Source organism: Pelodiscus sinensis, chromosome 10 (genome assembly GCF_049634645.1).
Source record: "Pelodiscus sinensis isolate JC-2024 chromosome 10, ASM4963464v1, whole genome shotgun sequence".
Classification (NCBI taxonomy): Eukaryota; Metazoa; Chordata; order Testudines; family Trionychidae; genus Pelodiscus; species Pelodiscus sinensis.
In genome coordinates, this window is record NC_134720.1 from 1993978 (window position 1) to 2019233 (window position 25256).

Here is a 25256-nt window from a genome sequence, read left to right on the forward strand (position 1 = left end):
ATGGACCACGGACTGGTAAATATAACATCAACTGGTGGGACAGTTTGTGTGTGTGTGTCTGTGTGTAAGCATATGCTAACTGCTTTGCCGTGGTATTCTCAATAAACAGGGCCTATTGCCTTTTGCCCCTATAAAAATCCCCCCCCCCACCGCGCTTCTTGCAAGCATAACAAAAGAGCAGTTGCCATGAGTCAGCAATGAAATGAGGATCTTAGAATAAAAGACCTGAGAGACCCATGCTCAGAGAAAGGAATCACCTTCAGAAAGAATCAAAAAACAGGACTATGCAGCACTTTAAAGACTAACAAGATGGTTTATTAGGTGATGAGCTTTCGTGGGCCAGACCCACTTCCTCAGATCAAATAGTGGAAGAAAATAGTCACACTATTTGATCTGAGGAAGTGGGTCTGGCCCACGAAAGCTCATCACCTAATAAACCATCTTGTTAGTCTTTAAAGTGCTACCCAGCCCTGTTTTTTGATTCAGCTAGACCAGACTAACACAGCTACATTACTATCACTACTCCAGAAAGAAAGCCGCTAAGTGCGAACTGCAATCTTTGCTAATGGACAGAGATGCTGTAGAAGAAATCTCAGAGTTCAGGACATCCTGAAAAAAGCAGAGCTCGATTAGGAAGAAATATTTGCCGAGATTCATGTAAGGGAGAAGCAAAGAAGCGCTGAGCTGGAGAGAGGAGCTGCTGAAAGAGAGTAGAAGTCCAGGCCAGGCGAATGGAGCGACCAGCAGCAGAGGAGAGACTCAGCGAAGCTGAGCAGGGAGTTGCCAGACTAAACTCCAGATCAAGGGGGAAATGGGAAGAGTGGCAGAGACGGTATCCGCTTGGGAGTCGTGTGTCACTGTGTTGCTCTGTGCTTTGATGATGACATGGCAGAAATGTGCAATCCGGCTGATGTCATAACCCAGCCCCCAGAGGGGTCTGAATGCAACTCTGCTGTCCCCTGTGACTACCAGGGAGATTTGGGAAGGGTTAGGGGGGAATTGACTTGGGGCAGTTGTCTGTGTCTAGCCAGTTTTACTGTGACCCAGGGGAGAGTTTCTCTCAGTGTCTGCCTGAGGGAGAGAGCTGTGTGTCTAGCAGGAGGTTGCTGAAGGCCTGTCCAGGCTCAGAGGCGAGGCTGGAATTCATTCAAGGACAGGAGGCACTCAGAGATCAGGACGATGTTTCTGTGCAGCAGATTCCAGTCCGGCTGAAGCCGTGACTGAGGGAGAAGATCAAGTTTGTGGCGCTGCTGGACGGAGGTGATAGGCCCTAAAAATATCATGCTAAGAAAGGATGGAAAAGTACAACTCACTAGCAAAAAAAAATAAAAATAAAAATAAAGAAGGAGGAGGGGTTGGGGTAAATGCTTAGGAGCTGAGGGCTAGAGATATAGTGTTGGGACATAGTGTGCTCAGAAAAGTTGCTAAATGAAATGTAAACAAAAGAATGCAAGAAAACAGCGCTTTGTACCCGTTATGCACAACACTTACAGATAAGAAACTTGCTCGCTTAAGAAATTATGTGTTGTAGGAACTTGCAAAGTCTCTGGCTCAAGGAACAGAGAAGGAACTCGCGTTGTAAGACCACAAGGCGTGTTGCTATGCACAAATGCAGGAAGTTGCTGATTGATTGTGTGATTAGTTACCCAACCTATGATGTAAATTTTATTATAAAAACTTTGTGTGTTACTACGGAAGGCTGCTGGTTCTTCGGTGGGGGCGGGATTACTCTGTATTGCTGTGTGCACCTGCAATAAAGAGTTGTGGAAAGTGACCTTGCTGGTTTTGCCTGTCTCTCGTGGTCAGACAACGAACCTGGAGAGTCCGGGCTAAGAGTCCCTGACAGAGGGCTAGTAAAACTTGTGGAAGAGAAACCTGCCCAGGAAGAACCCGATTTGTGCAAATAACTCCGTGGGATCAGCTCCGGTATGTGGAGACCAGCTGGAGCCAGCCAAGGCGCTGGGATAGAGAAGAGACTGTCTCCAAGGGTTGGTCTGTGTGGAGCAGGAGCAGCTCTGCTGGGAAGGCAGAATTTCTCTCCAGTGCTTTGGGTGGGGAAGGGGCCTCTCAGCTCACCAAGGTCGGGGCTGGATCCAGCTGAAGCCCAGAAAGGGAATGATCCTAAACCTGTGTCTGCTGGGGAGAATGTTTTGCCCGTCCCTGGGAGAGGGTAAGGCAGCTCAGCCTGGGTAGGGCAGGGGTCTTCAACCTTTCCAAGCAGGAGATCACTGTTTGAACTGTAGGGCAATCCGCGATCTACCTCACACTCAACTACCCGCCCTGCCTCCTTCTTGCCCCTTCTGCGAGGCCCTGCCCCTGCTCACTCCATCCTTCCTGCCCCATTCTCCCTCCCTTTCACCAGGCTGGGTGCAGGGTCTGGTCTTGGGCTAAGGGATTTGGAGTGTGAGCGGCTCTGAGCTGAGCTGGGGCAGGGAGTTGGGTGCAGGAGGGGCTCAGGGGGCAGGCTCTGGGAGGGAGTTTGGGTCCAGGGGGCTCAGGGCAAGGGCAGGGGCTTGGGGTGCAGGTGGGGTTCATGACTGTGGCAGGGGTCCAGAGCCAGCTCCAGCTGGGCCCTGCTGACCTCAGGGGGCTCCTGGGTGGTGGTGCATGGGGCTAAGGCAGGCTCACCCTGCCCTGGCCCCGTCCTGCTCTCCAAAGCAGCAAACTGCCTCCATCCCGCGCCCTGTTGTGCCCCCCCTGTTCTGTGGGGACAGAATACAGGGTGGGAGGGGGGCCTGACATCAGCGCCCTCCTCTCCATGACACAGCAAGCAGGAGGCTGGGGGTGGGGGGAGGAGGAGGCAGCTCCAAGGCGATGGGCAGGAGGGGGAGGGGCCGCTGAAGTGCTGTGCTTGGTAGCCTCTTGGCCAAACCAGCAGGGTCCCCTGTCAGAGGCTCCCAAATCGACCCGTGGATCCCGATCTCCTGGCTAGTCACCAGGGGATTAGGGTGGTACCCTCGCCAGGCCACAGAGAGCATAATGGTGAGTTGATTGTGCACCTGCGGGCTGTGGAAACGTGTAGCCGGGAGGACACGATTCCTACCCTGTGTGTGCTGAGCCAGGTGACCTCCCTGGTACCAGTGTGGAAGGCTGCAAAGCGGAGGAGAACATCTCTGACTTTTTACCTAGTGAGTCTGCCTGTTTGCCTGGCGGGGACTGTATAAAAATCCACCTGACAGGCCAGAAATGATCCTGGGTGGCAGGGAAACCAGCAGGAATTCATTGTGGCTGAGCAGAGCGACGCTTCTGAATTGTTGCTGAAAGCTGCCGAGGAACAGCCGCCTGCTGGGGATTTGGGCAGGCAGTTTGCGGTGGCCGAGGAGAGTGGAAGTGATTGGACTGAGGGAGATCCGGAGGAAAGTCTGTCTGTGGAAGGCAGCAGTGTGATCGTTGAGAGCCTGGTTCCAGTTCCTAACAGCCAGAATGTTTCAGTTAAGAGGGACTCTGTTGACCTTAGTGTGGGAAAACCCAGCCTGGACAGATCTGAGGTTGTTTCAGGTGAGCTGAAAGTTGTTTCAGATGAGGTGAAAACTGTCAGAGAATGGGAACAGGTCTGTGGGCCCCGAGAGACTGTGTCAGACCAGCTTGCTGGGAAGTCAGTGCGGTTGGGACAGTGAAGTTTCCAGGTGGATTGGGAAAGCAGACATTGTGTGTTTTAGTCCAAAAGATTAGAAAGATGAGTATGCAGAACAGAACAGCTGTGCAGTTAATCTCTCAGGATTACAGGGAATGGCCGTTAAAAACCCCCATCTCCAGACACTGAGAACTCTGGCAATCTCTTAGGCTGTGTCTACTCTAGGAAATGATTTTGAAACTAGTACATTTGATTAATACCTCCCCATTTAACAGAATCGAACTAGCGGGGAAACATCAAAATTAGTCCAAGGCTGGCTCTGTTAATGTAGACACGCTACCTCGGATTTAGAGCCCCAGGAAGCACTGGGGAGTAATTAGTTTGAATTACTCTGGGAACTAATTAATTGGAATAAGCGGTACCTGAGCATCGACGCTACTGTTATTTCAGAATACCTATTTTGGAATTAGAGTTACTCCCGATAAAAACCAGGAGTACAGAGTTCAAATTCCGTGGCCCATTATTTTGAAATAACAGGCTTGGTAGTGTGGATGCTCCGCTTATAAATTCGATTTAGCGGGGGCATTATTTTGAAATTAAGCCCTGATGTAGATGAGGGCTTAGTGAACTTAATGTCTGATTTCATGTGGAAGCAGGGGTAGGTGATGGCAAGATGAAAGAACTGTGGGTCTTTCTTACATGCCAGTGGACAAAGTCCCCGTCTCTTCAAGACAGAGGCCAGCTTTGCACATGGTGACTCTTAAGCTGAAAACTGAGGAAAAGAGTAATGTTTGTGTTGATACCTGACAGACTGGGGGGAGACAGACTCCATAGCAATTGCTAGGAGAGAGGACACACCCAGCCAGCCAGCTGCTGCTGTTCAGGAAGGAATTTCAGAGTTCCAGTCCATAAAACAAGGAGGCAGGAAAAAGAAAGCTGCAGGTTAACCCTAAAATGCCAGCCCTCCAATGGTATTGAGCCAAGGATGACAAAAAGATCGGTACATGTGCGCTTGCAATGGATTTGTTCTTGTTGCTGGTGTCCACTTTTGTAACCAATGTGCTGCTGCTACCCAGAACTGTAAACCTGCCCAATGCGCATGATCTTTTGGAGAAACTCCAGAACATGTCCAGAGTGGCACATAATGACACACTGTTCTGTAAGGGACCTAGTAATACTGATATTTCCCGGTTGTTGGTGCCTGTAACTTGTGTGGAGCTTCTCACATGAGAGAGGGCATTCCACACTTAATGTGCTATATGAACAGGGAAACTGAGGCACACCGCCATCTTGCTTTCATGGCTAAATGCCAGGATTCCTACACTATGGAGAACATGAATATCTACATTAACTTGGTGTTTATTTGGTTCCAGACATTGGCCAGAGCTTGTAGAGAGAAATTACCTTTAGCTTTTGGCCGGCTCACCTAAGAAATCATATATAGAAATCATGGTACAAAAGCAGATCAGATCCACTGTTGTTCTAAGCAATTATTGCCCTGCATTTGTCACAGAGTTCAGTGATATTATGACGATCCTATTGAACCTTACAATGATGAACCCTGTTTTAGACAAACATGGTTTTCACAAACCTTTCAAGTCACACGCTGCTATTTCTGATACAGAATTAAAACCTGTAGCAACACAGCATCCCTTCCAGCATCACTCTGGCCGTGGTGGGGTGACATTCTTGGCTTCTCGGCGTGAACATGCAGAATATTGTTGTACCCGCCGTTGTAGGTTTGCCCCACGTTTTGTACAAAGTGGCCAAGTGAGGTGTCTATTGAAAGCTGATGCTTTGCTAATTGTGTTTCTACTTTTCATGTGCATGTCAAAGTCTTGTATTTAGAGTGATAAGTATTGGCCATGTTCTAACATTCTAAGTATTTGCTTCAGAGAGATATCAACAGGCTTCACCCGCCTATTGTAACAGGGTGGCTACTCAACTGAATCAAAGTACTTGACTGGCAATGAACCTTAACCGTTGCCAATACACATTTGAGGAATGTTGCTGTGAACCTCAACCTCTACTTTCTTTAATAAACCTTTAGATGTTAGATTACAAAGAACTGGCCCAGCGTGCTCTTCTGGGTAAGCTCTGAGGTATAAATTGACCTGGTAACAGGGCTGATCCTTTGGCATTGGAAGAACCTGTTGGGAGCTGGTGCAATCGGTTTTCATAACCTCTCATCCGTAAAGGGTGCAGTGCTGGCTGAGACACAGGGAAAGCTGGAGTGTCTGAGGGGATTCTCAGTGTGGCAAACAGAAGTGCTCTTTGTGACTGGCTCAGTCGCGTTTTAGTGGAGGTCCCCCGCTCTTGTGCTGTAAGTTGCCCCATTTCTAGCATTCACCCTGATGCGACCCTCTCAGCAGTGCCCCCAGAACCCGTTCTATTACAGTAGATAGGACAGAGCTGGCATCGGGGTGTGTGGCAGAGAGCCGTTCCCTGGGTAAGCGTTTCTGTGGTGTGTTGTGTGGCTGCTGGTATTGACTTCAGATTGGGGGGCAAATACTCAGCAGCAGCCACACAACACACCACAGAAACACTCGCCCAGGAACCTACTCCTGCAACAAAGCCCATTGCCAGTTCTGTCCACACACCCATACTAGCAACACCATCACAGGAGCTAACCACATACGCCCCAACATCAGGGGTTCATCCATCTGCACATCCTCCAATGTGGTGTGTGCAATCCTGTACCAGCAATGCTCCTCTGCCATGGATAATGGTCAAACCAGACTGTCTCTGCACCAAAGGATTAATGGACCCAAATCACACACCAGGAATGGGAACACACACAAACCTGTAGGGGAACATTTTAACCTCCCTGGACAGACAGTACTGGATTTGAAAGTAGCCATCCTTCTGCAAAAGAATTTCAATGGGAGACAGCTGAACTAAAGTTCATTTGCTAATCAACACAATCAACATAAGACTGAAAAGCATCTTCACAGATTACTGCACTACAAAGACAATTTTCCCCTCTCTTGATATTCACATCAACTGCTGTGAATGAGCCATTACCACCCTGACTTGATTACCAGAAGTAACTTCTTTCTTTTGTTGTCCTTATATACACCCATTTCCCTGTAACTTCCATTGCAATTCATCTGATGAAGTAGGTTTTATCTACAACAGCTTACGCCCTAATAAAATTGTTGGCCTCTAAGGTTACTTCTAGACAGTGGTGCTATTTCAGGATATGTCTGATATCCCAAAACAGCATTTTCCATGCCTGTTATTTTGAAATGAAGTTGAAATAACGGGCTTGCTATTCCGACGTCCTGGTAAACCTTGTTTTATGAGGATTAAGGCACTTGTCGGAATAGGGGGTCTATGTCGAAATTTGGCAATAAGTTTGAAATAAGCTACACAATTTGCATAGCTCAAATTGTGTAGCTTTTGAGCTTGTGCCACTATGTAGATGCACCCTATGTTGCCATAAGACTTCTTGTTGCTTTTGCAGATACAGACTAACCCAGCTACCCTTCTGTGACTTAATTTTGGAGTAAGACTCATTGAACTCATTGGCATTTCTGGTTTTTGAAAACACAAGTGCATGTTGGGGTTCCCTTTTGGAGAGCTGAGTTCTGCAGAAGTAAAACAGGGAATAGACTCATGGCATCACCATTGTGGTCTGTGTCCATCATGTTCCAAAATATGGGGCCTGTCTTATGTAATATAAAATAAGAAAACAACACTCTGTGGCAACTGGCAACTGTAGATTTCTCTTACTGCAGCTTTCTGCATTGTGTAGTTGGGGGAGAGATTCTAAACCTAGTTCATTAATTTAAAAAGCCACAACGTTTTGCAAGGCTACACTTATTTTTTCTATCAACACCCAACACCGCAAACAACTTGGGAATTTAGCCATCAAATCAGATTTCTATGAAAAGGCACAGAGAGGGTCTTGAAGAATGGTGCATTGCAAAGTGAATTAGTGGAGTTACTAGCCAGTTGACCCTCTCAGCGATATCCACATCCTAAGCCACATCATTTTCTCTGAGGGTATGTTTACATTGCAAGCTTATTTCGGAAAAAGCCATTCTGGAAGGTATCTTCCGGAATATCTTATTTCAAAATAGAGCATTAACAGAACAGGGAAGCCTCAAAATTAGTCCGAGGCAGACTCTCCTTATGTGATTGTGCAACCTCGATTTAGCGCCTTAGATTGGCTCTGGGGAGGGGCTATTTCAACATAGCAGCAGTGGAGCATCTACACACACCCTCTTCCTAAAGAGCTTTTTCGGAAGAGGTGTTATTCCTCAGGGAATCAGGTTTACCAATGTCAGAAAAACCCTCCGTTATTTCGATTTTCTTTTGAAATAACAGTTGTTGTGTGAATACTAGTATAGTATTCTTTTTTCAGAATGACCATTATTCCAGAAAAATGGTGAAGCATAGACCATCCTCAATTAGCAGTTTTCCTTTTCATGTTTCATAGTCTCAACTAGGTCCTGCATTATCTTCTTGCCCTGCTTCTGCTTGACACGTTTTCCTTTTTTACCCAGGGAACGGAATGCTTCGAAATGTTCCCAGATTAGGTCTCTCTTACACCCAGGAGCCAGGACAGTTTTTTGTGGCAAAAGTGTGGGGGGAACATAGAAAGCCATCTTTGATATATATATATATATATATATATATATATATATATATATATTGTCTGTCTGTAAGACCATGTCTTAATTAACTCCTCTGCCCTGCTTAGCCAAGATCAGCCACCGTGTAAGCACAGAACAAAACAATCTGACCAACATGTTACTAGAAATTAAAAGCCAAGAACTCTCAAGAAACAAGAGCTGGTAGTTAAGCTGGGTACACGAGAGCCAAAATTTAGTATTTTATTGATAAATCTTAAAAAAAAAGCCATTTTAAATAAATTAAAAACTTGATTTTTAATTTTATTTAAAAAATCATTGATTTGTATCCACCCTGGAAATAATCCGAAGCAATAACACCATTTGAAATCCTGCCTTGTTGTCTTTGTCTCCCAGCGATAATGAAAGAACCACTAACACTGACTCTGTTTGTTTTGGTTAAGACTCGTCTGCCCAAGGACAAGCAAGAATGTTGAAGTGGATCAAAATTGGTCTCGGGCTCACTTTTCTCTTTGTCCTGGCCTTTGTCTATAAACGTTCCCTGTTGCCTGACCACGTCGTCTTACGTGAGCCAAGTCCTGAGCCGTTCCTGAAGGAAGAGGATGACTTGAGCATCATCTTTGTGGAGACCACAGACCACCTGCAGATTCCTCCGTTGGCTTCATGTTCTGTGGAATCTGCTGCCAGGGCCTACCCCAACAGATCCATTCGTTTCTTCATAAAAGGGCTGAAAAATAACACGTTGCAAGATTTAAATTCCAAATCCGCAGCATTTGCTCTTCTATCCAGGATGAAGAATGTCTTCCTTCTTCCTTTCCCAATGGAAACTGTTTTCCAGGAGACACCTCTGCGCCAATGGTATCACAAGGTGAGAGGAAATACTAGGGAAAATATTTTTTGGAACAAGATTCAATGAAGAAGTGGAAGGAAATGAAGGGCTTGCACAATTTATTCCAGTTTTGAAGCTGTTGTCCCAGCGTGGACCCCTTTTTCATGACACTGTGCCCTGCATTAGTCAAAATAGTGATTGAAATTGTTATGGAGATTGTCCATTTCCTGATGGCAGGAGCTATGGCAAATGGAGCATTTCCATCATAATTTCCATAATTATATTTTCTCAAAGTGGTTAATCACCATCTTTTCCAGAAAGGCAAGAAGTCGATACAAATGTTGTATTTGTAACATTTCAGTCAGCATGAATGTAAAAGGAGGATTTGCTGTTTGGGAAACACGATTTCAGTGATTGTTGAAGGTGTCTGACAGCCACAAAAATGTCTGGGCACAAGCTCCTCCCCCGATTTGTATGGGGATGTTGCTGGCCTGCTCCCCTTTGTCAGTGAGAGGGGGAAAAATCCAGATGAACCTGGACCTGCCCCAGCGGGGGACATGTGCCCTTCCCCCGGCTGTGCCCGCAGGAGCTGCAGAGGCCATGGAGAGGTGCTTCTCACCTGGCCCCAAGCTCCTGCAGTGAGAGAGGTCTGGGGTTGTCCTCTCTCCCTGTACACTGGAGCCCTCCTCCCCGACCCCACCCCAGAGCAATCATTTAATAAAGAAAACAAAAATTAGTTGAATTAAGGCCCCAAGCAAGGCCGGGTAAATCTTCTAGTTTGTTTGTAAATGAAAGCGGGGTGTCTGAGAATAAATCAGCAGCTGGATGCACTATTGGTACACCCGCCCTCCCTCCCCACGCGTCACCCAAAGTCTGAATTTCTCTCTATTTTTATGCTCTGCAAAGATTGAAAGAAGGGGTCCGTTCCAAAGCCCCTTGGAGCCGATGAGACTCTCTCAATGGATTCATATGGGCTTTGGATCAGACACTGAGTGTGTCAGTTGAGATGTGGGGGCGTTGTTTGGGAAAATAACAGTTCACAGTTAATGCTAATGAAGGGTAATAGTGAGGAAGGAGAACTGCATACAACTGAGGTGGTTAGTTAGAAATGAAAAGGCACAGTGCCAAAAGTGACATCTCTGCAAGCTGCATGAGAACTTTTTAAAGTCACCAGAATAGAGGTTCGTCTTAAATGTATAACAGAAATTTTAAAAATAAATAAATAAATAAAACCCAAAGTGCCACAGTGGCTAAACAACAAAGAAAGGAGCAGTGAGACGCAAAAAAAACCCAACAAAAAAACAACACCTTTAAAAACGGAAGTGAAATCCAAGTGAAGACAGTAGAAAAGAACATAAACTCCAGCAAGGGAAGTGTAAAAACATACTTTTTGAGACTGTGGCTTTTTTAATTAATAGCAAAAATGACATTAGAAGCAGGAAGCCAACTAACCAACCAGTGGGGCCACTGGACGATGGAGATGCTAAAGGAGCACTTGAGGGCGATGAGACTATTGCACAGAAACTAAATTAATTCTTTGCATCGGACTTCATGTTCCCAAATGGGAGTCATTCTTTTTAGGTGACAGATCTGAGGCACTGTTCCAGATTGAGGTGCCATTAAAAGAAATTACGGAATAAAGTGATAAACTGTAATGAGTCACTAACCGCAGACGGCATTCCCCCAAAACTTCTGAAGGGCCTCAGATATGAAATTGCAGAATTACTAATTGTAGTGTCAGCAGGGTAGCCATATTAGTCTGCATTTGGAAAAACAACGAGTCCTTTAGCACCATAAAGATGAACAAATTTATTTGGGCATAAGCTTGCACGGGGAAAGACGATGAATCTGACGAAGTGGGTCTTTGCCCACAAACGCCTATGCCCAAATAAATGTGTTAGTCTTTAAGGTGCCACAGGACTACAGGTGCCACTGTACTTTGTAAATGATCCTTTAATTCAACTTCTCTACCAAATAACTAGAGAATAGCTAATGTGACACCAATCTTTAAAAAAGTGCTCCAGAGGCAATCCCGACAACTACAGGCTGAAAAACCTGACTTCAGTACCAGGCAAACTGGTTTTAATTATAATAAAGAACAACATTTCCAGAAATGTAGATGACCATAGTTTGTTTGGGAAATGTCAACATAGTTTTTGTAAAGGGAAATCCTGCCATACCTATCTACTAGAATTCTTTGTGCGGGGCAACAAACATGTGGACAAAGGGGATCCAGTGGATGTAGCGTACTTATATTCTCAGAAAGCTTTCGAGCAGGTCTCTCACCAGAAGCTCTTATGCATAGTAAGCAGTCATGGGACGAAAGGGAAGGTCTTCTCATGAACGGGTAACTGGTTAAAAGATAGGAATTAAAGGGTTGGAGTAAGTGGTCACTTTTCAGAATAGAGAGAGGTAAATATTGGTGTCCCCCAAAAGTCTGTTCTGGAATCAATCCTATTCCCGTATAAATGAACTGGAAAATCATGGCCAAAAGTGAGGTGGCAAATTCTGCAGATGATACAAAACTGCTCAACATAGCTAGGTCCTGGGCAGAGGGTGAAGACCTCCAAAAGGTTCTCTCAAAACTGGTGACTGAGCAACAAAATAGCAGATGAAATTCAATGTTGAGAAATGCAAAGTAATGCACCTTGCCAGACATAATCCCAATTATACATATGAAATGATGGGGACTAAATTAGCTGTTTACAATCAAGAGTGAGATCTTGGAGTAATTCTGAATAGCTCTCCAAAAACATCTCCTCGATGTGCCACGGCAGTCAAAAAAGCAAACAAAATGTTGAGAATCATTAGGAAAGGGATAGAAGACAGAAAATACATAAATCCATGCTGTGCCCACATCTTGATGTGGTTGCTTCAGAACAGAACACCTAGCCATTAATTGATTAAGGGTTTACAGTTAAGACAGGCTGAGAGTTTTGTAGAGCACATAGCTAACAGGAGCAGGTGTTGAGATGTTTCGAAGTGCAGTCAATTGCATCTCTGTGATCCCTTTCCACCTCTGCAGGTAAATCCAGCCCAGGAAAGGTACTGGCTGCATGTCAGCGCTGACGCAAGCAGACTTGCACTCGTCTGGAAATACGGCGGGATCTACATGGACACCGATGTCATCTCCATCAGGCCTATTTCGCTGAAAAACTTCCTGACGGCCGAGACTCCCCATGTCGCTGGCAATGCAATTTTTGGCTTTTCTGACCATCACTGGTTCATTTGGGATTGCATGAAGGATTTTGTTGCCAACTACAAAGGAGACATTTGGGGATACCAGGGTCCCACCTTACTGACAAGGATGTTCAAAGCATTGTGCAGCGTGACCGATTTCCATATCGTGGAAGATATAAGCTGTAAGAACATTTCCTTCTTACAACCTGAGCGTTTCTACCCCATCCCCTATCCACAGTGGAAGGAGTACTTCAGGGTCTGGGAGAGAAGCCCCGACTTCAACCACTCCTATTCTCTGCATCTGTGGAACTTCATGAACAAGGAACACAAGCGTGTGGTTGCAGGAAGTAACACCTTGGTGGAAAATCTCTTCAAAACATACTGCCCCACCACGTACAAGGTCCTTATTCAAGACTCAGAAAACAGTGGTCCATAGGCAGTGAAATAAGACTGAATGACTGGATCTAGTAGAATGAGGTGACCCTTCCAGACCTGACTGTCCTGGGACTAAATAAATTGTGCACAAAACGGATCTCCTCTGAGTCAGTGACTCTCAGCCATTTTTTTCTGTGCTAACCACTTTGTAAGAGAGAAACTCTCCGAGTCCACCTCTACTCCCAAGTAGAATCCCATTGAAAATCCCATTGGGCATCTGTCCTTCCCTTTAGATGCCTAAATGCCTTTCAGAATCCGTCCCCTTTGATACATTTGGAAATTTTGCCCAGTCATTTGCTGTGTGTCCTGCAGCACCTTGTGCGATGAGGCTGAGGCTTCGCCCTGCTACTGTAATACTCATGTTCAATAAATGTGAATACAATGACTTCTGGGATGGGCAAAGGAAAGGGGGGGAGGGTCTGTGCTCAGTGATGGTTTCTGTGTGAGTCTCTCTCAGTCCTTATATGGCCCCGTTCTTGCAGCATGTGGGCGTCTCGCCGCAGCCCCGTGTGGCTGGGAAGCTCTGTTCTCCCTGCTGGAGACCCCGTCGTGGAACTGAGGCCTGGAGCCCCACGCGGGACCCAGGGACCCACCCCCAGTGCCAGGCGCTGCCGCCACCCACACAGCCCCAGTCAGCCACGGCCTGGCCCTGCCGCTGCCTGGACTCCTGGGGCCAGATCCCCTGCGCCTCAGTTTCTGCCTCCAGGCCCCTGCAAGGCCCAGTCTGGCAGGTGTGCGCTGAGCTCCCCTCGCTCCGCACAACACGGGCCGGGGAGGAGCCTCCCTGACAGCCTAGCCCAGGCCTGAGGGGACCCGCGCCCTGGGACGGGGATGCCAGTTCGACTCCCCCCCTTTGACCCAGCCTGTGACCCACGGGGCACTCTGGGGAGAGCCTCTCCCGGTGTCGCTCGGTGTGGTGGGTACAAATAGCTGCGTGTGCGCCGGGGCAGAGGCAGCACGGCCCTCGGTGCATCCTCAGGCGGGTAGCCGGTGCCAGGCTGCGGCGCCGGGGCTGTTCCTAGCACGTCCGCTCCCCAGAGCCAGCACTGCACAGTGACCACAGGGACGGGGCTGGCGGGGGGGGGGGCTGAGCAGGGGCCGCTGGGCTGGGAGCCACCCGGCGGGGCAGTAGGCAGAGGGCTCACTGGAGCCAGGCTCAGTCTGACAGAGTCCGGCCAGGCCCAGAGACAGGGCCAGGCCCAGAGCAGAGAGAGAAGCTGGGAGAAGACTGACGAGCTCTTTCACCCTCCCTTCCTTTCACCCACCCACTGTTATTCACCACGAGGCTTCCCGTCACGCTGGGCAAGATGTGCCAGCCACGGCTGCAGCCGGGCTCCCCAGCGCTCCCTCGCCTGGCCCGTCCCTGCGGTTCCATTGACTGGAAAGTATTTCAGCTGGATTGTTTCCCAGTATGAACTGAAACCCTTTCACTCCCGTGCGTCTAGCCACTCGCCAGGGCAGATCCTGCCTGCTCCGCGGGACGGGCCGTTTGGAAACCCGCAGCCCATTGGCCGGTGTCCCGGCTGCCACACGGTGTCATTGGCAGACACAGCCAGAGACAGGCAGACGGCGCCTGTCCCTTCTCCCTGCGCCGCCAGCCTCACAACAGTCAATGGGGGGAGGCCACAGACACACAAGTGGCCCGCAGGGACCCACATCCCCGGGGCCGTAACCCTCTGGGCCCAGCCCTGCCCTCCCCCCCCCCGCCCGCACACAGTAGCGGCACCGCCGTCCCTACGGCTGTACCCGCGCCCGGAGGCTGCGAGGCAGAGTGGAGTGCAGCCAGGCCCGGCCCGTTGCCATAGCAACCACTTGTTTTCCCCAGAGACGCCGGGGGGGGGGGGGGGGGGAGGGGAGCGGCTGTTTTCCACGGGCGGAGCCAGCCGGGCCGGGCTGAGCGGGGCTTTCTCCTTGGGCCGGGCCACAGGAACCCAGATTTTGCGGGGGCGCTGCACTGGCAGTTGGTTTCCCGGGTGGCTTTGAATTCCCGGGCGGGGGGAGGGTGCAGGGTTACAGCGGGAAACCCTCCCTGTTCCCAGTAGCTGTGCAGGGCACGGTGCCTCCGCAGCCACGTTGGGACCCTCCGCGCCCGTCACCCCGAGCCGCCCTGCCAGGCTCTTTGCAAACTGTGTCTCCATGGGACCACGTCGGGGTTCACTTCTCTTGCTTCCCGGCGCCGGGAGGGGCCATCTCGCTGGGCTGGGCCAGTCACAGAGATCCCAAGGGAACAGGCTGGCGCAGCATGATGACCTCTTTCCCAACGGGCCAGGCCCGTTTCTCAGCCCTTCACATCCCCAGGACAGGCTGGCTGCCTTCCTCACTGTGCCACAGAGCACGTGCCCAGGTTGGCCTTTGCAAAGCCCCGTGTCAAGCGGGAACCGCATCCCTGTGCTCCCCTGCAGTGGGAAAGGCAGCTCCCGAGAAGTGAGCTTGGGTAAGTGCCGGCTGCGGGGCCCGCTCTGGAGCAGGCTCACCCACTGGGGCGCAGGGGGTGGGTTGCAGGTGGGGGGAGAATTTTCACAGCCAGGAGACACATTTCCAAATAATCTAGATGGGAACAGGGTGTGATAGGCTTCCCCACAGGCCGAGTTCCTCTCCAAAGGGCGGAAGAGGCCAGCAACGCAGGCCGAACGTCCCTAGGAAGCTGATGTAGCAGGGGAGGATGGGGGGGGGGTAGGACATAACGTTGTGGGAGGTTTGATGGTAATCAGGGCCAATGATGCGGGCGCAAAGGGCGCAGTAGGCCTGGGCCTGTTAAGTCAGGGCACTGACGGCTCGCTGACCCTTGCCCTGCCTCCCCCTCTGAGGCCCGGCCTGTTCAGGGGTCTGGAGCTGAGCCCCCACTCACTCCCATTGCCCAGGGTCGGGCAACGTGTCACCAGTTAACTCTCCCTTGCCCCCTTCGCAGGCTCAGAGCGCTCCACACACCTGGGCACTCCGACCTCTGGGCTGTACGTTCCCCAGTGCAGGGCCTGTCTGTTCCTGGTGGGTTGTGCAGTGGGGCCCCTAGGTGCTCGGGGTGCAATGAGGAAGAGGAGGGGAAGGCCCAGTATTGCAGAACGCAGCAGTGATGCGCTCAAGGTGCAATTTTCCAGCATTCGCCAGCTACCTCTGCTGCTCTTCCTCTCTAGGCTCCATCCACCCCTTCTGCCCCCCCCCATGCTATTAGGGTCAGCCACCCTGATTGACAGAGCAGTTCACTCTTATCTCCCCTCCCCCTGCCCTCCCTCACTGGCTCTACTTTGCTCTACCAGCAGCAATGCAGACGTGTCCCTGGCGGAGCCGCTAGCAGGGCTGGGAGCTTCAGCTGCACTTGTCCCGCACATCCATTGGGACAGGCAGGCTGAGGGAGCGGTGGGTGGGCCTGGAAACTCAGAAGATAACTGCTTAGCATTTCACCATGATCTGCCCCCATCCTCCCAGGAAGGCTGGAAGGAGCAAGCCCCCTGTGACACCAGCAGACACGGGGCTGCTCAGGCAAGAGGGGGCAGGCCCCGGCACATTCAGGGTTGCCCGGCTTTGGAGGTGTCAGTGTGTCCCTGAAAGAGCAGCAGAGCTAAAGCGTCACCCCGGGATCTCTCCCTGCTGTCAGGAAACGCTCATGAGGTGAGAGGGCAAACATTGCTTCAACGTCACTGAAAACGTTCCCATTTGTTCCAATCTGGGGAATGGCCATACTCCAGGGTGGCCATCTCTTCTTCCATTCAGCCCACTTTTCTGGGAGGGTTCGTCTACACAGCAGCATTATTTTGGCATAACTGAGGTGTCACATAAAAAGTCATATGTGGGGGAGCCTGTAGGTCAGCAGGCCCAGGATGGAAATTTCCATCCTAGCAGTACGCAGCATTGGCGTCTGCAAACGCAAACAGCAGCTGGGCTTTATCAGCTTTACCCCATGCCTTGAGCTGGGAAACTACTAGCGGTAAACAAGTTTGACCTCGGTCTCAGCACATAAGGGTGATAAGAATAGTGTAGAGCCAATACGCGCACACCAGTAAACAACTGTAGTATTCCTAGTGCAGAGAGTCCCGAGCCCAGTGAGTCTCACCGGGGACCTAGACCTCTGAGGGTACCCTGGATTCCCCAAGCTGGAACCATGTCCACTGCGGCCTGGTGAGAAGTGGCAGGAACAGAACTCCCCGCAGACTGAAGGCGAGTAAGCATTTCTAAGTGCCTCTTGTTCTCTTTTATGCATTGCTCTGCTTCGAGCTTGTTGACGTGTTATTTTGCAGCAGCTGTGTAACCATCTGGCAGTATTAAGCCTGTAATAGTAGTGACATGGTCAGATGAATAAAAGCAACGATCCCTAATCGACTCTCTTGAAGCGAATCCATAACCTGTTTGGCCCTGGCCTTGTGAATTGACATGAGGTTATTCCGATAACAAAGAGCACGTCTACTCCGCAAGCCATTCTTTCAAAATAATGTCGAGCTGGAGGACTTCTTGCTCCTACTCCTGGAACCCTCATTTCACGAGGAGTAAGGGCAGTTGGAGGGAGAGTGTTCTTCCTGCGACTTCCTGCCGTGTCGACAACGCCAAAAGCCGAATTCAGCTATTTCAGCTTCAGCTACGCAATTGACGTAGCTCAGGTTGCATAACTTAATTCAGCTTTTGCCCTGCTGTGTAGATGGGCCCTCGGAGACTTTCTTTTGACCACATTGGGCTTTGGGTCTGACTACCAGGTAGGGCCTACACAGAGTGTTGCACTCAAATGCTGATTCCTCAGCAGCTTGGCAATTGCACTTTCTAATTCTAGGGCTTTTCCCCCGAAAACTTCTAAGGAGCTGCTGGTCTTTTACATGCGCAGATTCAAATAAAAGCTGCTCTAAGCAGCCGGCCATTTTATAGCGGTGTGGCTGCTGTGCTATACGTGCTTCTCTGCCAACTGGTAACTCGTCGTAGCGCCTGTTGACTTCCTCTGTAATGTTTCTGAGGGTGGCTGAGGCGACATCTGGACTGCTGGCTTCTTTCGGAAGAAGCTTTTTTCGGAAAAGATCTTCCAAAAAATCTAATTCTGAAAGAGCGCGTCCACACACAAAAGCGCATTGAAAAAGCGATCTGATTTTTCGAAAGAGAGCGTTCAGACTGATTGGACGCTCTCTCTCATAAAAGGCACCACTTCAGCCAGGGCTTTAGATCACCAGTTGCTTTTGAGTGTTGGTGCAGGAGCCTTACAGAGACACACGCTTAAAGGGACCCCGCTGGACAGCCGTGTCTCTGCTTCTGCTGCATGCTTGCCTACCTCTTTGAGGGACAGCAAAGCTCTCGCAGTGTCTGCTTTGGTTGCCCTGCTTTTGTAGACGCCACAGCTTTTTCCTTTCTGCCATGGAGCCGGAGCTGCCCCGGGGCATGCGATGGCCCCACATGGCCATGCTTCCGTTTCTGCAGCACTTTGTGCCAGCTGCCTTCCTGGTCCTAATTGAGCTTGACCCCAAGCTCATTCTGGGGGCCCTCTCCCTGGGTGCGGGAGCTACACTCTGGCAAACTCGCCCCACAGTGGAGAGGCGTTTCTTGAGGCTGGATACCAGTTCTGACTGGTGGGACCGGCTGGTCATGGAGCTGTGGGACAACCTGCAGTGGCTCCAAAACTTCCGCATGCGGAAGGCCACCTTTTTGGAGCTGTGTGCCTGGCTTGCCCCTGCCCTCTGGAGATGGGACACCCACCTGCGGCCCGCCATCCCCCTGGAGAAGCAGGTCGCAATCACCCTCTGGAAGCTCGCCACCCCCAACTGCTACCGGTCGGTGGGCAACCTGTTTGGCGGGAGGAAGTCCACCGTTGGGACCCTCCTCATGGAGGTAAGGCACTCTGGGCTGCAGTCCCTGCACAGGGTTGACGAGTCCTGAAAAAGGGGAAACCTAGGGAAAGGGAAGTTGGAGGCTGGGGGGACTGGAGTGGGGGGGGGAAGCCCTGTCCTGGGGGGTTGTGCATTCCCACTCTCACAGCCCTGCTGCATGAGGGGTGGCCTCAAAAGGGGTGGCTCCTGGGGTGTTTGGGGGAGGAGAGGGGATGGGAGGGAGATGGGCACCTCCCAAGGGCTCAGGCACTCCCTCTCTCATTCTGGTTTGTGTGTGTGTTTGTCTCCTTCTGCAGGTGGTGAGAGCCTGCATGTCTGCAGGACGCTGACATGCTGGTGCATGACGTCTTCCTGGACCCTGGGCTCTGGCGGCTGGCTTGGGTGGTGTGGCTCAGCCCTCAGTCCCAGCTGGTCTGCCTGTGGAGAGCACACAGAGGGCGAGGCGGTCAGTCATCCCTGCAGACTGTCCCTGAGGCCGAGCCTTCCTCTGTGAGCAGCAACCAACAGTCCTCGGGGCAGAGGACGGGGTGTCCCGGGAGCAAGGCCTTGTGTGGCCTGTACAGTGGGCCATGCCTCTCCGGGGCCCAGAACTACCCAGGGGACTGTTCTGCCCACTTCCCACACTCCCCACCCCAGCCCATGGACAAGCAGGCAAGGGACATGTCCGGTCACAGTGGGATCCCCTCATGGGCGGCAGAGCAGCCTGGCCTCCCTGGTCTCTACACACACACCTGTGGCTCACAGCGCTGCCCGTGGGAGTGGGTGGTGTCTCACACGTGCATTCATGCCCATGTGCCATGTGCGGCAATCCTCGGTGTCTCTCGGTGTATCTCTGGAAGCAGGCCTGTGCCCTTGTGGCTAGTCTGCTTCCAGCCGTGGCAGGTGCTACAAGGGCACCTTCCCCCCCATAGCAGGACATGTATGGCCTCCTCTGAGCCTGGCAGCAGGATCCCACCCGTGCTCAGGGGCTGCCTGCTGAGACAGCGTGGTGCACACTAACCCTACACGTGGTGACAGTGTCTGTCTCTTCCTCCTCCTCCAGCTGGCCCTGGTCCTCCTCTGCCGTGACCTCGGGCTGGGCAACAATGGGGGCTGGAGGCCGGAATCCACCACAACGGGTGGGGAAGATGTTTTCTCACCCCCCACGATCTGGTGCACCTCCTGGTAATAGAGGCAGGTGTGGGGTCCTGCCCCTGAGTGCAAGCTGCGCTCTCTGGCCCAGACGAATCCCTGGCGGAGCCTCTTAACCTTACTCTGGACCTGTTCCAAGGTCCGGGGCGGGTGTCCGCACTCCGCCAGGGACTCGGCCATGTGCTCAAAAATATCAGCGTTGAGCCACTTGGAGTGGAGATCCTGCAATGTCTCCTCCTTGCCCCACAGTTCAAGGAGAGACAGGATCTCCGCTCCTGACCAGGAGGGTGCCTGCCCCCTGGTTCCCCTGGGTGGGTCTTGGGACCCCTGGGGCTGCTCCCTGTGAGAGTGAGGGAGGTCTCGGGGGGCTTGTGGCTCTGCCATGGGTGGCAAGGACTGTGGCAGGGAAAGCTGCATGGTAAGTTGCTGCTCTCAGGCCGGCTTCCTGCCATAAGGCTTGTCTGGGGTGCCTGCAGCTTTAAGAGGGGCCAGGAGACAGGAACTATAGAGTTCTGATTAATTTGGACGGAGTGGCCACCAGGGCACCTGTGTTATTTCTTGGGCTATGTCTAGACTGCAAGCCTCTTTCGAAAGAGGCTCTTTCGAAAGATACTTTCGAAAGAGCCTCTTTCGAAAGAGAGCGTCTAGACTGCACGCGGAACTTTCAAAAGAGCAAGCCGCTTTTTCGAAAGAAAGCACCCAGTGAGTCTGGATGCTCTCTTTCGAAGAAGCCCTATTTACATTCAAGAACGCCTTCTTTCGAAAGAAGCACTTTCGAAAGAAGGCGTTCTTCCTCGTGAAATGAGGTTTACCGCCGTCGAAAGAAAAGCCGTGTTCTTTCGATTTAATTTCGAAAGAACGTGGCTGCAGTCTAGACGCAGGTGAAGTTTTTTCGAAAAAAGGCTACTTTTTTCGAAAAAACCCCTGAGTCTGGACACAACCTTGGAGGCCTCTTCTTTCAAAAAAACCCTCCTCTCCGTCCACACACGCCTTTTTCCGAAAGAGCTCTTCCAGAAAAAGGCTTCTTTCTCGTACAAGGAGGATTACCAATGCTGGAAAAACCCCTCTGTTCTTTCAATTACTTTCAAGAGAACGCAATTGCAGTGTCTCAAAAATCAGATTTTGTCGGGAATACGGCTTACCAGTAGTTCATATATGGAGTGGCATTTATTTTTCAGTAATTTATTTATTTTTAAACATTCCTAAGCAGATTTAATTTATCTGTACTAAAGACAGTGTACCAAAATACCAAACTTGTGTTAAGGCTCCAAAACTGACTGCTCAAGATTTGCAATTGGAAATATCTTGCTGTTGAGTGTCCTAAATTTACAAATAAACTGAAAATATGGCTTTAATTGGTATGTGATATATTTTTGCCTCTAACCCTCTCATTTGAAATAGTGCCTCTGTTGAGGGGTGATATCATTGTTCTGTATCAATACATCCAATGGAGAACTATCAGGGAGGATGAGGAGTAATTGAAGTTAATGGCCAATGTAGACACAAAACCAAATGGCTATGAACTGGCCATGAACAAAGTTGGCCTCGAAATTAGGGAAAGTTTTCCAAAAGTCGAAAGAGTATTCTGGAAGAGTATTTCGAGGGGAGCAGTGGGAGCAAAAAAAAACCTGACTGGCTCCAAGAATGGGCTTGATACATTTCTGGAGGGGATGCCTATGATGGCATGAGGGCCAGTGGCAACTGCTAGTAGCAAAATTCCTCAGTGGCTGGCGACTGGACACTCGGCAGTGAGGGCTCTCCTGGGAATGGGCTGTGCCGGACAAAGACAAGGGAAGCTGTGTGACCTGCCACCCTGTCCCACTGGCATGACCAGACCCTGTCCCCCATTCCGCCCGCAGGCTCCTGCAGGCAGGATGGGAAATAGCACTGGCCGGGGAAGCAGGATGTGACAGACATGGAGGGGAGCCTTGTGCCTAACTGCCCTGCCCCACTGGCACCACTGGACCCTGGCCTCTCTCCTACCCCTAGGATCAGACCCTAACAGGCCCCTTCCAATGCCTGTCTCTAAATTGCCTGAATCCAGTTTCCCCTTGAGAGCGTTGCTGGGTACCTGCTGGACAGTGGCCACTTTAAAGCACAGCTGTGGCCTTGCACAGAACACTTCTCCATTGGCTTTAGCGAGACCTTCACTGGATGGTAACAGATTAGGGTTTTGGCTCCACAATGTCACGTGTGCCCTGGTATCGTTTCCTTACAGCTGGAACAGCAGGGAGCCTGCTGCGCACTCCACCGGCCCCGCCAGCTGTGCAGCTTACACAAACCCGCAGGTGACAATAGCCAAGTAAGACATGTGTAAAGAGCAAAGGGAGAGGAGAACTCGCCCCTGGAGGGGATGTGAGCAGCGCGGCAGGAATGGAGAGCGAGCAGGGAAGTGCAAGTGCAGCACCAGGGGACTGTCTAGTCATTCCTCACAGCTGTGGCAGAGCGCATGGAGATGTACCTGTACAGGCTCCCCTCTCCCTTGCAGCAAAACTTTCCCTCCTCACCCAGTTCTGTAGCCTCCAGCCCCAGGTGCCCTAGGACACAGGGTTGGGGAGACTCCAGAGCAGCCTCCCACTCAGCCTCCAGGGTGTCATGAAGCAAAAGGTCGTCCTCCTCTCATTTCTCATTGCTCTCCCCCACCCCCGAGGATCCCACCATGGAATCCTTCTCCTGAAATAACAACACCTAATTTATGAACAACAGTCTCTGTATTACTTGTAGTACTGGAGTGTGTGTGTCGGGGGGGGGGGGGGTATTACAGGCAAACATACTGAACGCAGGGCACCTCATCAAGGGCAACGTGCATGACCCTCAACACTGGCCACTCAGAAAACCTTCCTTTCCCAGCCTCTCTGATTTGCACTGCACCTCACTGTGCTCTCCTTATCGCCCTGGTGTCTGGCTGCTCAAACTCTCTAGCTAGGCGCTCTGACTCCGCCCCCACCTGCCAGAGAACGTCCCCCCTTGCGCTCACAAATATTATGGAGCACACAGCAGGCAGCCACTGCAAAGGGAACGTAGCATTCGCTGAGGTCTAACCCAGTCAGTGGACTCCTAAACCTTCCCTTTAAATGGCCCAAAAGCGCATTCTGCCACCATTCTGCACTTGCTCAGCTGTAGCTGAACTGCTCCTTACTGCAGTCCCGGCTGCCAGTGTACAGCTTCATGGGCCACAGGAGAAAGTCTCGTTCTCGTGTTCCTGTGCTTCAGGGCAGGGGAAAGCCATTTGCAAAGTCCCATGAAAGTGGCCTTCTGCACTGGGATGTTTTGCAGCCACTGCTGCTCATCCCGCACCTGCAGTGCTACGTGGTCCCACGCCGGCGTGTCTCACACCACCAAAACCAGCATTGCACGGTGTCCAGATGCTCAGATGCTGGCTAGATAGCCAATTCGCTCGACCCAAGGGCTTGCCTGAACAACGTGTCCATGGCATCCCGAGATTCATACTCATCTTCTTCCTGGAGGGCCAGGCATGTGCTCTCAGAATACTCCACCCTTAGGGGCCCCAGGGTAAACATCATTATCACAGTGCTGTAATGCACAACGGGATTCACTAGGGGGCCTAAGAGGATACAAAAAGAGTTTCCCTTTGATCTCACACAAGGTGGGAGGGAGGAAACGAGTGCATTATGGGATGCTGACAATATGAACCTCGGACCACGCACTGCACAGTTTGGGTCCCAGCATGCACCGGGAACATAACCCAGAATGCAAAGCAGCACAGGCACTGGGAGCTAGCTACCCACAGTGCACTGCTCTCAATGTTGAGGGCACTGTCCCTACTGGGGAAGCACTACTTCAAACAACATCTAACTCTTGCACACAGTGGGGATGAGTCCTCTCCTTGGAATTGGTGAGGCCTGCACTGGAGTCTGGTGTCCAGTTTTGCTCACCACTACGGTGAATTTCTGTAGAGAAACTGGAAAGCATCCAGAGGCGAGTGGCAAGGAGGCTGAACGAGATGGAACACGAGCCGTATGGGCGAAGGCTGACAAAATGGGGTAGGCTCAGTTGGAAAAGAGGAGATTACGGGGGGGACGTGGTCGCAGTTTTCACACAGATGAAAGGCTGCCATATGAAAGACGGAGAAAAGCTGTTCCCTCCCGCCACAGAGGGCAGGAGGAGCGGCAGTGAATGCAAACCACAGCCCAGCAGATATAGATTGTATCTCAGGGGAAACTTCCTAATTGCAATAACAGCAGAACAATGGGACAGACGCCTCAGGAGGTTGTAGAAGATCCTTCACTGGACCTTCAAATGGAGGCTGGGTACTTAACCTGTGTTGGATGGTTTTGAGTGGTGGGAGGGCCGCTGACCACCAAAAAAATCAACTGAGAGAGCTCACATAAGTTCGAAGTGAAAAAATCCCAAATAAACCCCCATTGACATATCCCCCAAATGAGGAGAAAGGCTCTCCCCACGTTCTCCTTCCACACCACAGACTAGCAAGGCCCCACAACGCTGGAGTGGGAGCTCTGAGCCTTGAGGGCCAGATCCAGGCAAGCCAGGGGTGGATCTGGCCCCTGGGCCTTAGATTCCCCACCCCTGGTTTAGAACAACAACCCCTGCATCTTGGCAGTGGGTGGAACTAGAGGGCCCTTGCGGTGCCTTCTCATCCAAACCCTTTCAATGCTGCCACATTTCATGCGACAATGCTGAGCAACAAACCCTGCATAGTCAAACGATCCCTTCCGATGCACACTGCGTACAAAGGTTATTACAGTGGTGCAGCGGTGTGGCTGCGAAGGTGTGTTCTATCAACTGAGCCTTGGGTGCTCAGGCCTTGTGGTGGCAGGGAGAATTCAGCCTAGCAGTGAGAGCTCGGTGCATGGTGGGCAGAGTCCAGGAAGCAAGCTGCATGTCAGTACTAGAGGGACTCAGAAGACAAAGGAGAGAGGAGGAGCGTGGAGAAGAGGCAGAGCTGGGACTGAACGCAGGAGGCTGAGGATGAAGGGGCCGAGGGAGGTTGTGGACTCTCCATCACTAGAGATACTGAAGAGCACATTGGACAGACGTCTACCAGGGATGGTCTAGAAGATGGTAATGGGTCCTGCTGTGAGGGCAGGGACTGGACTGGAGGACCTCTCGAGGGCCGAGTGTTCTATGGTTCTACAGGAACTGGCAGGGGCTGGCGCAAGGCCTGGAAGGAGGACAAACACAGCTGTAGGCATGGCACTGATTGAAAAGCAGCCAATCTTCTGCGGGGCCATCTTGAACAGGGCTGCTACACCGGAAGGAAGACAGGGGTAAGTGCCCCCGTCCTGGTTGGAGAACCAGAGGGGGCTGGACTCTGTTGCCCCGTTTTGTCCTCGTGAGAACGGGGCTGGCTGGGATTGTGGCTGGCCCGGCTCTTTCCAGCAGGAATGTCCCAAAAACAAACAAATCAATAATGTGCCAATGACGTTCCCTTCTCTGTCTGATTCATGGGCCAGGCTGGTGCAGTCGGTCGCCCGGCTTCTAGTTGGTTGCCTGTTGAACCTGCCAGGTGTAAGTTTGGGTGTGGCTGAAAGCGATCTTGTGCAGGCGGAGGCTGACTTTATGGTGGCCCTAAAGTGTTAGCAGAGGGATCTAGATCAACATATAGGCTGAACCTCTCTGGTCTGGGACTCTCTGGTCTGGCAACCTCCATGGTCCGGCAAGACCTAGGGACCCCCAGGAGCAGCTGCCACCCTGTATACAGAGACATGTCTGGCAGTCAGAGGAGCTACTCT

At 51.1% G+C, this 25256-nt stretch overlaps 1 protein-coding gene and 1 long non-coding RNA gene across 3 annotated transcripts in view; both read left to right on the plus strand.

The window, feature by feature from the left end:
* Nucleotides 1-25256, plus strand: part of LOC142830723 (uncharacterized) — a 74201-nt gene that overhangs the window by 14868 nt on the left and 34077 nt on the right. The window lies entirely within an intron of this gene.
* On the plus strand, nt 1981-13001 carry LOC142830720 (alpha-1,4-N-acetylglucosaminyltransferase-like). Its single transcript, XM_075937266.1, has 3 exons — nt 1981-2170; nt 8616-9040; nt 12027-13001. The coding sequence occupies exons 1-3, from the start codon at nt 2116-2118 to the stop codon at nt 12615-12617; spliced, it is 1071 nt and encodes a 356-aa protein (XP_075793381.1). The 5' UTR covers nt 1981-2115; the 3' UTR covers nt 12618-13001.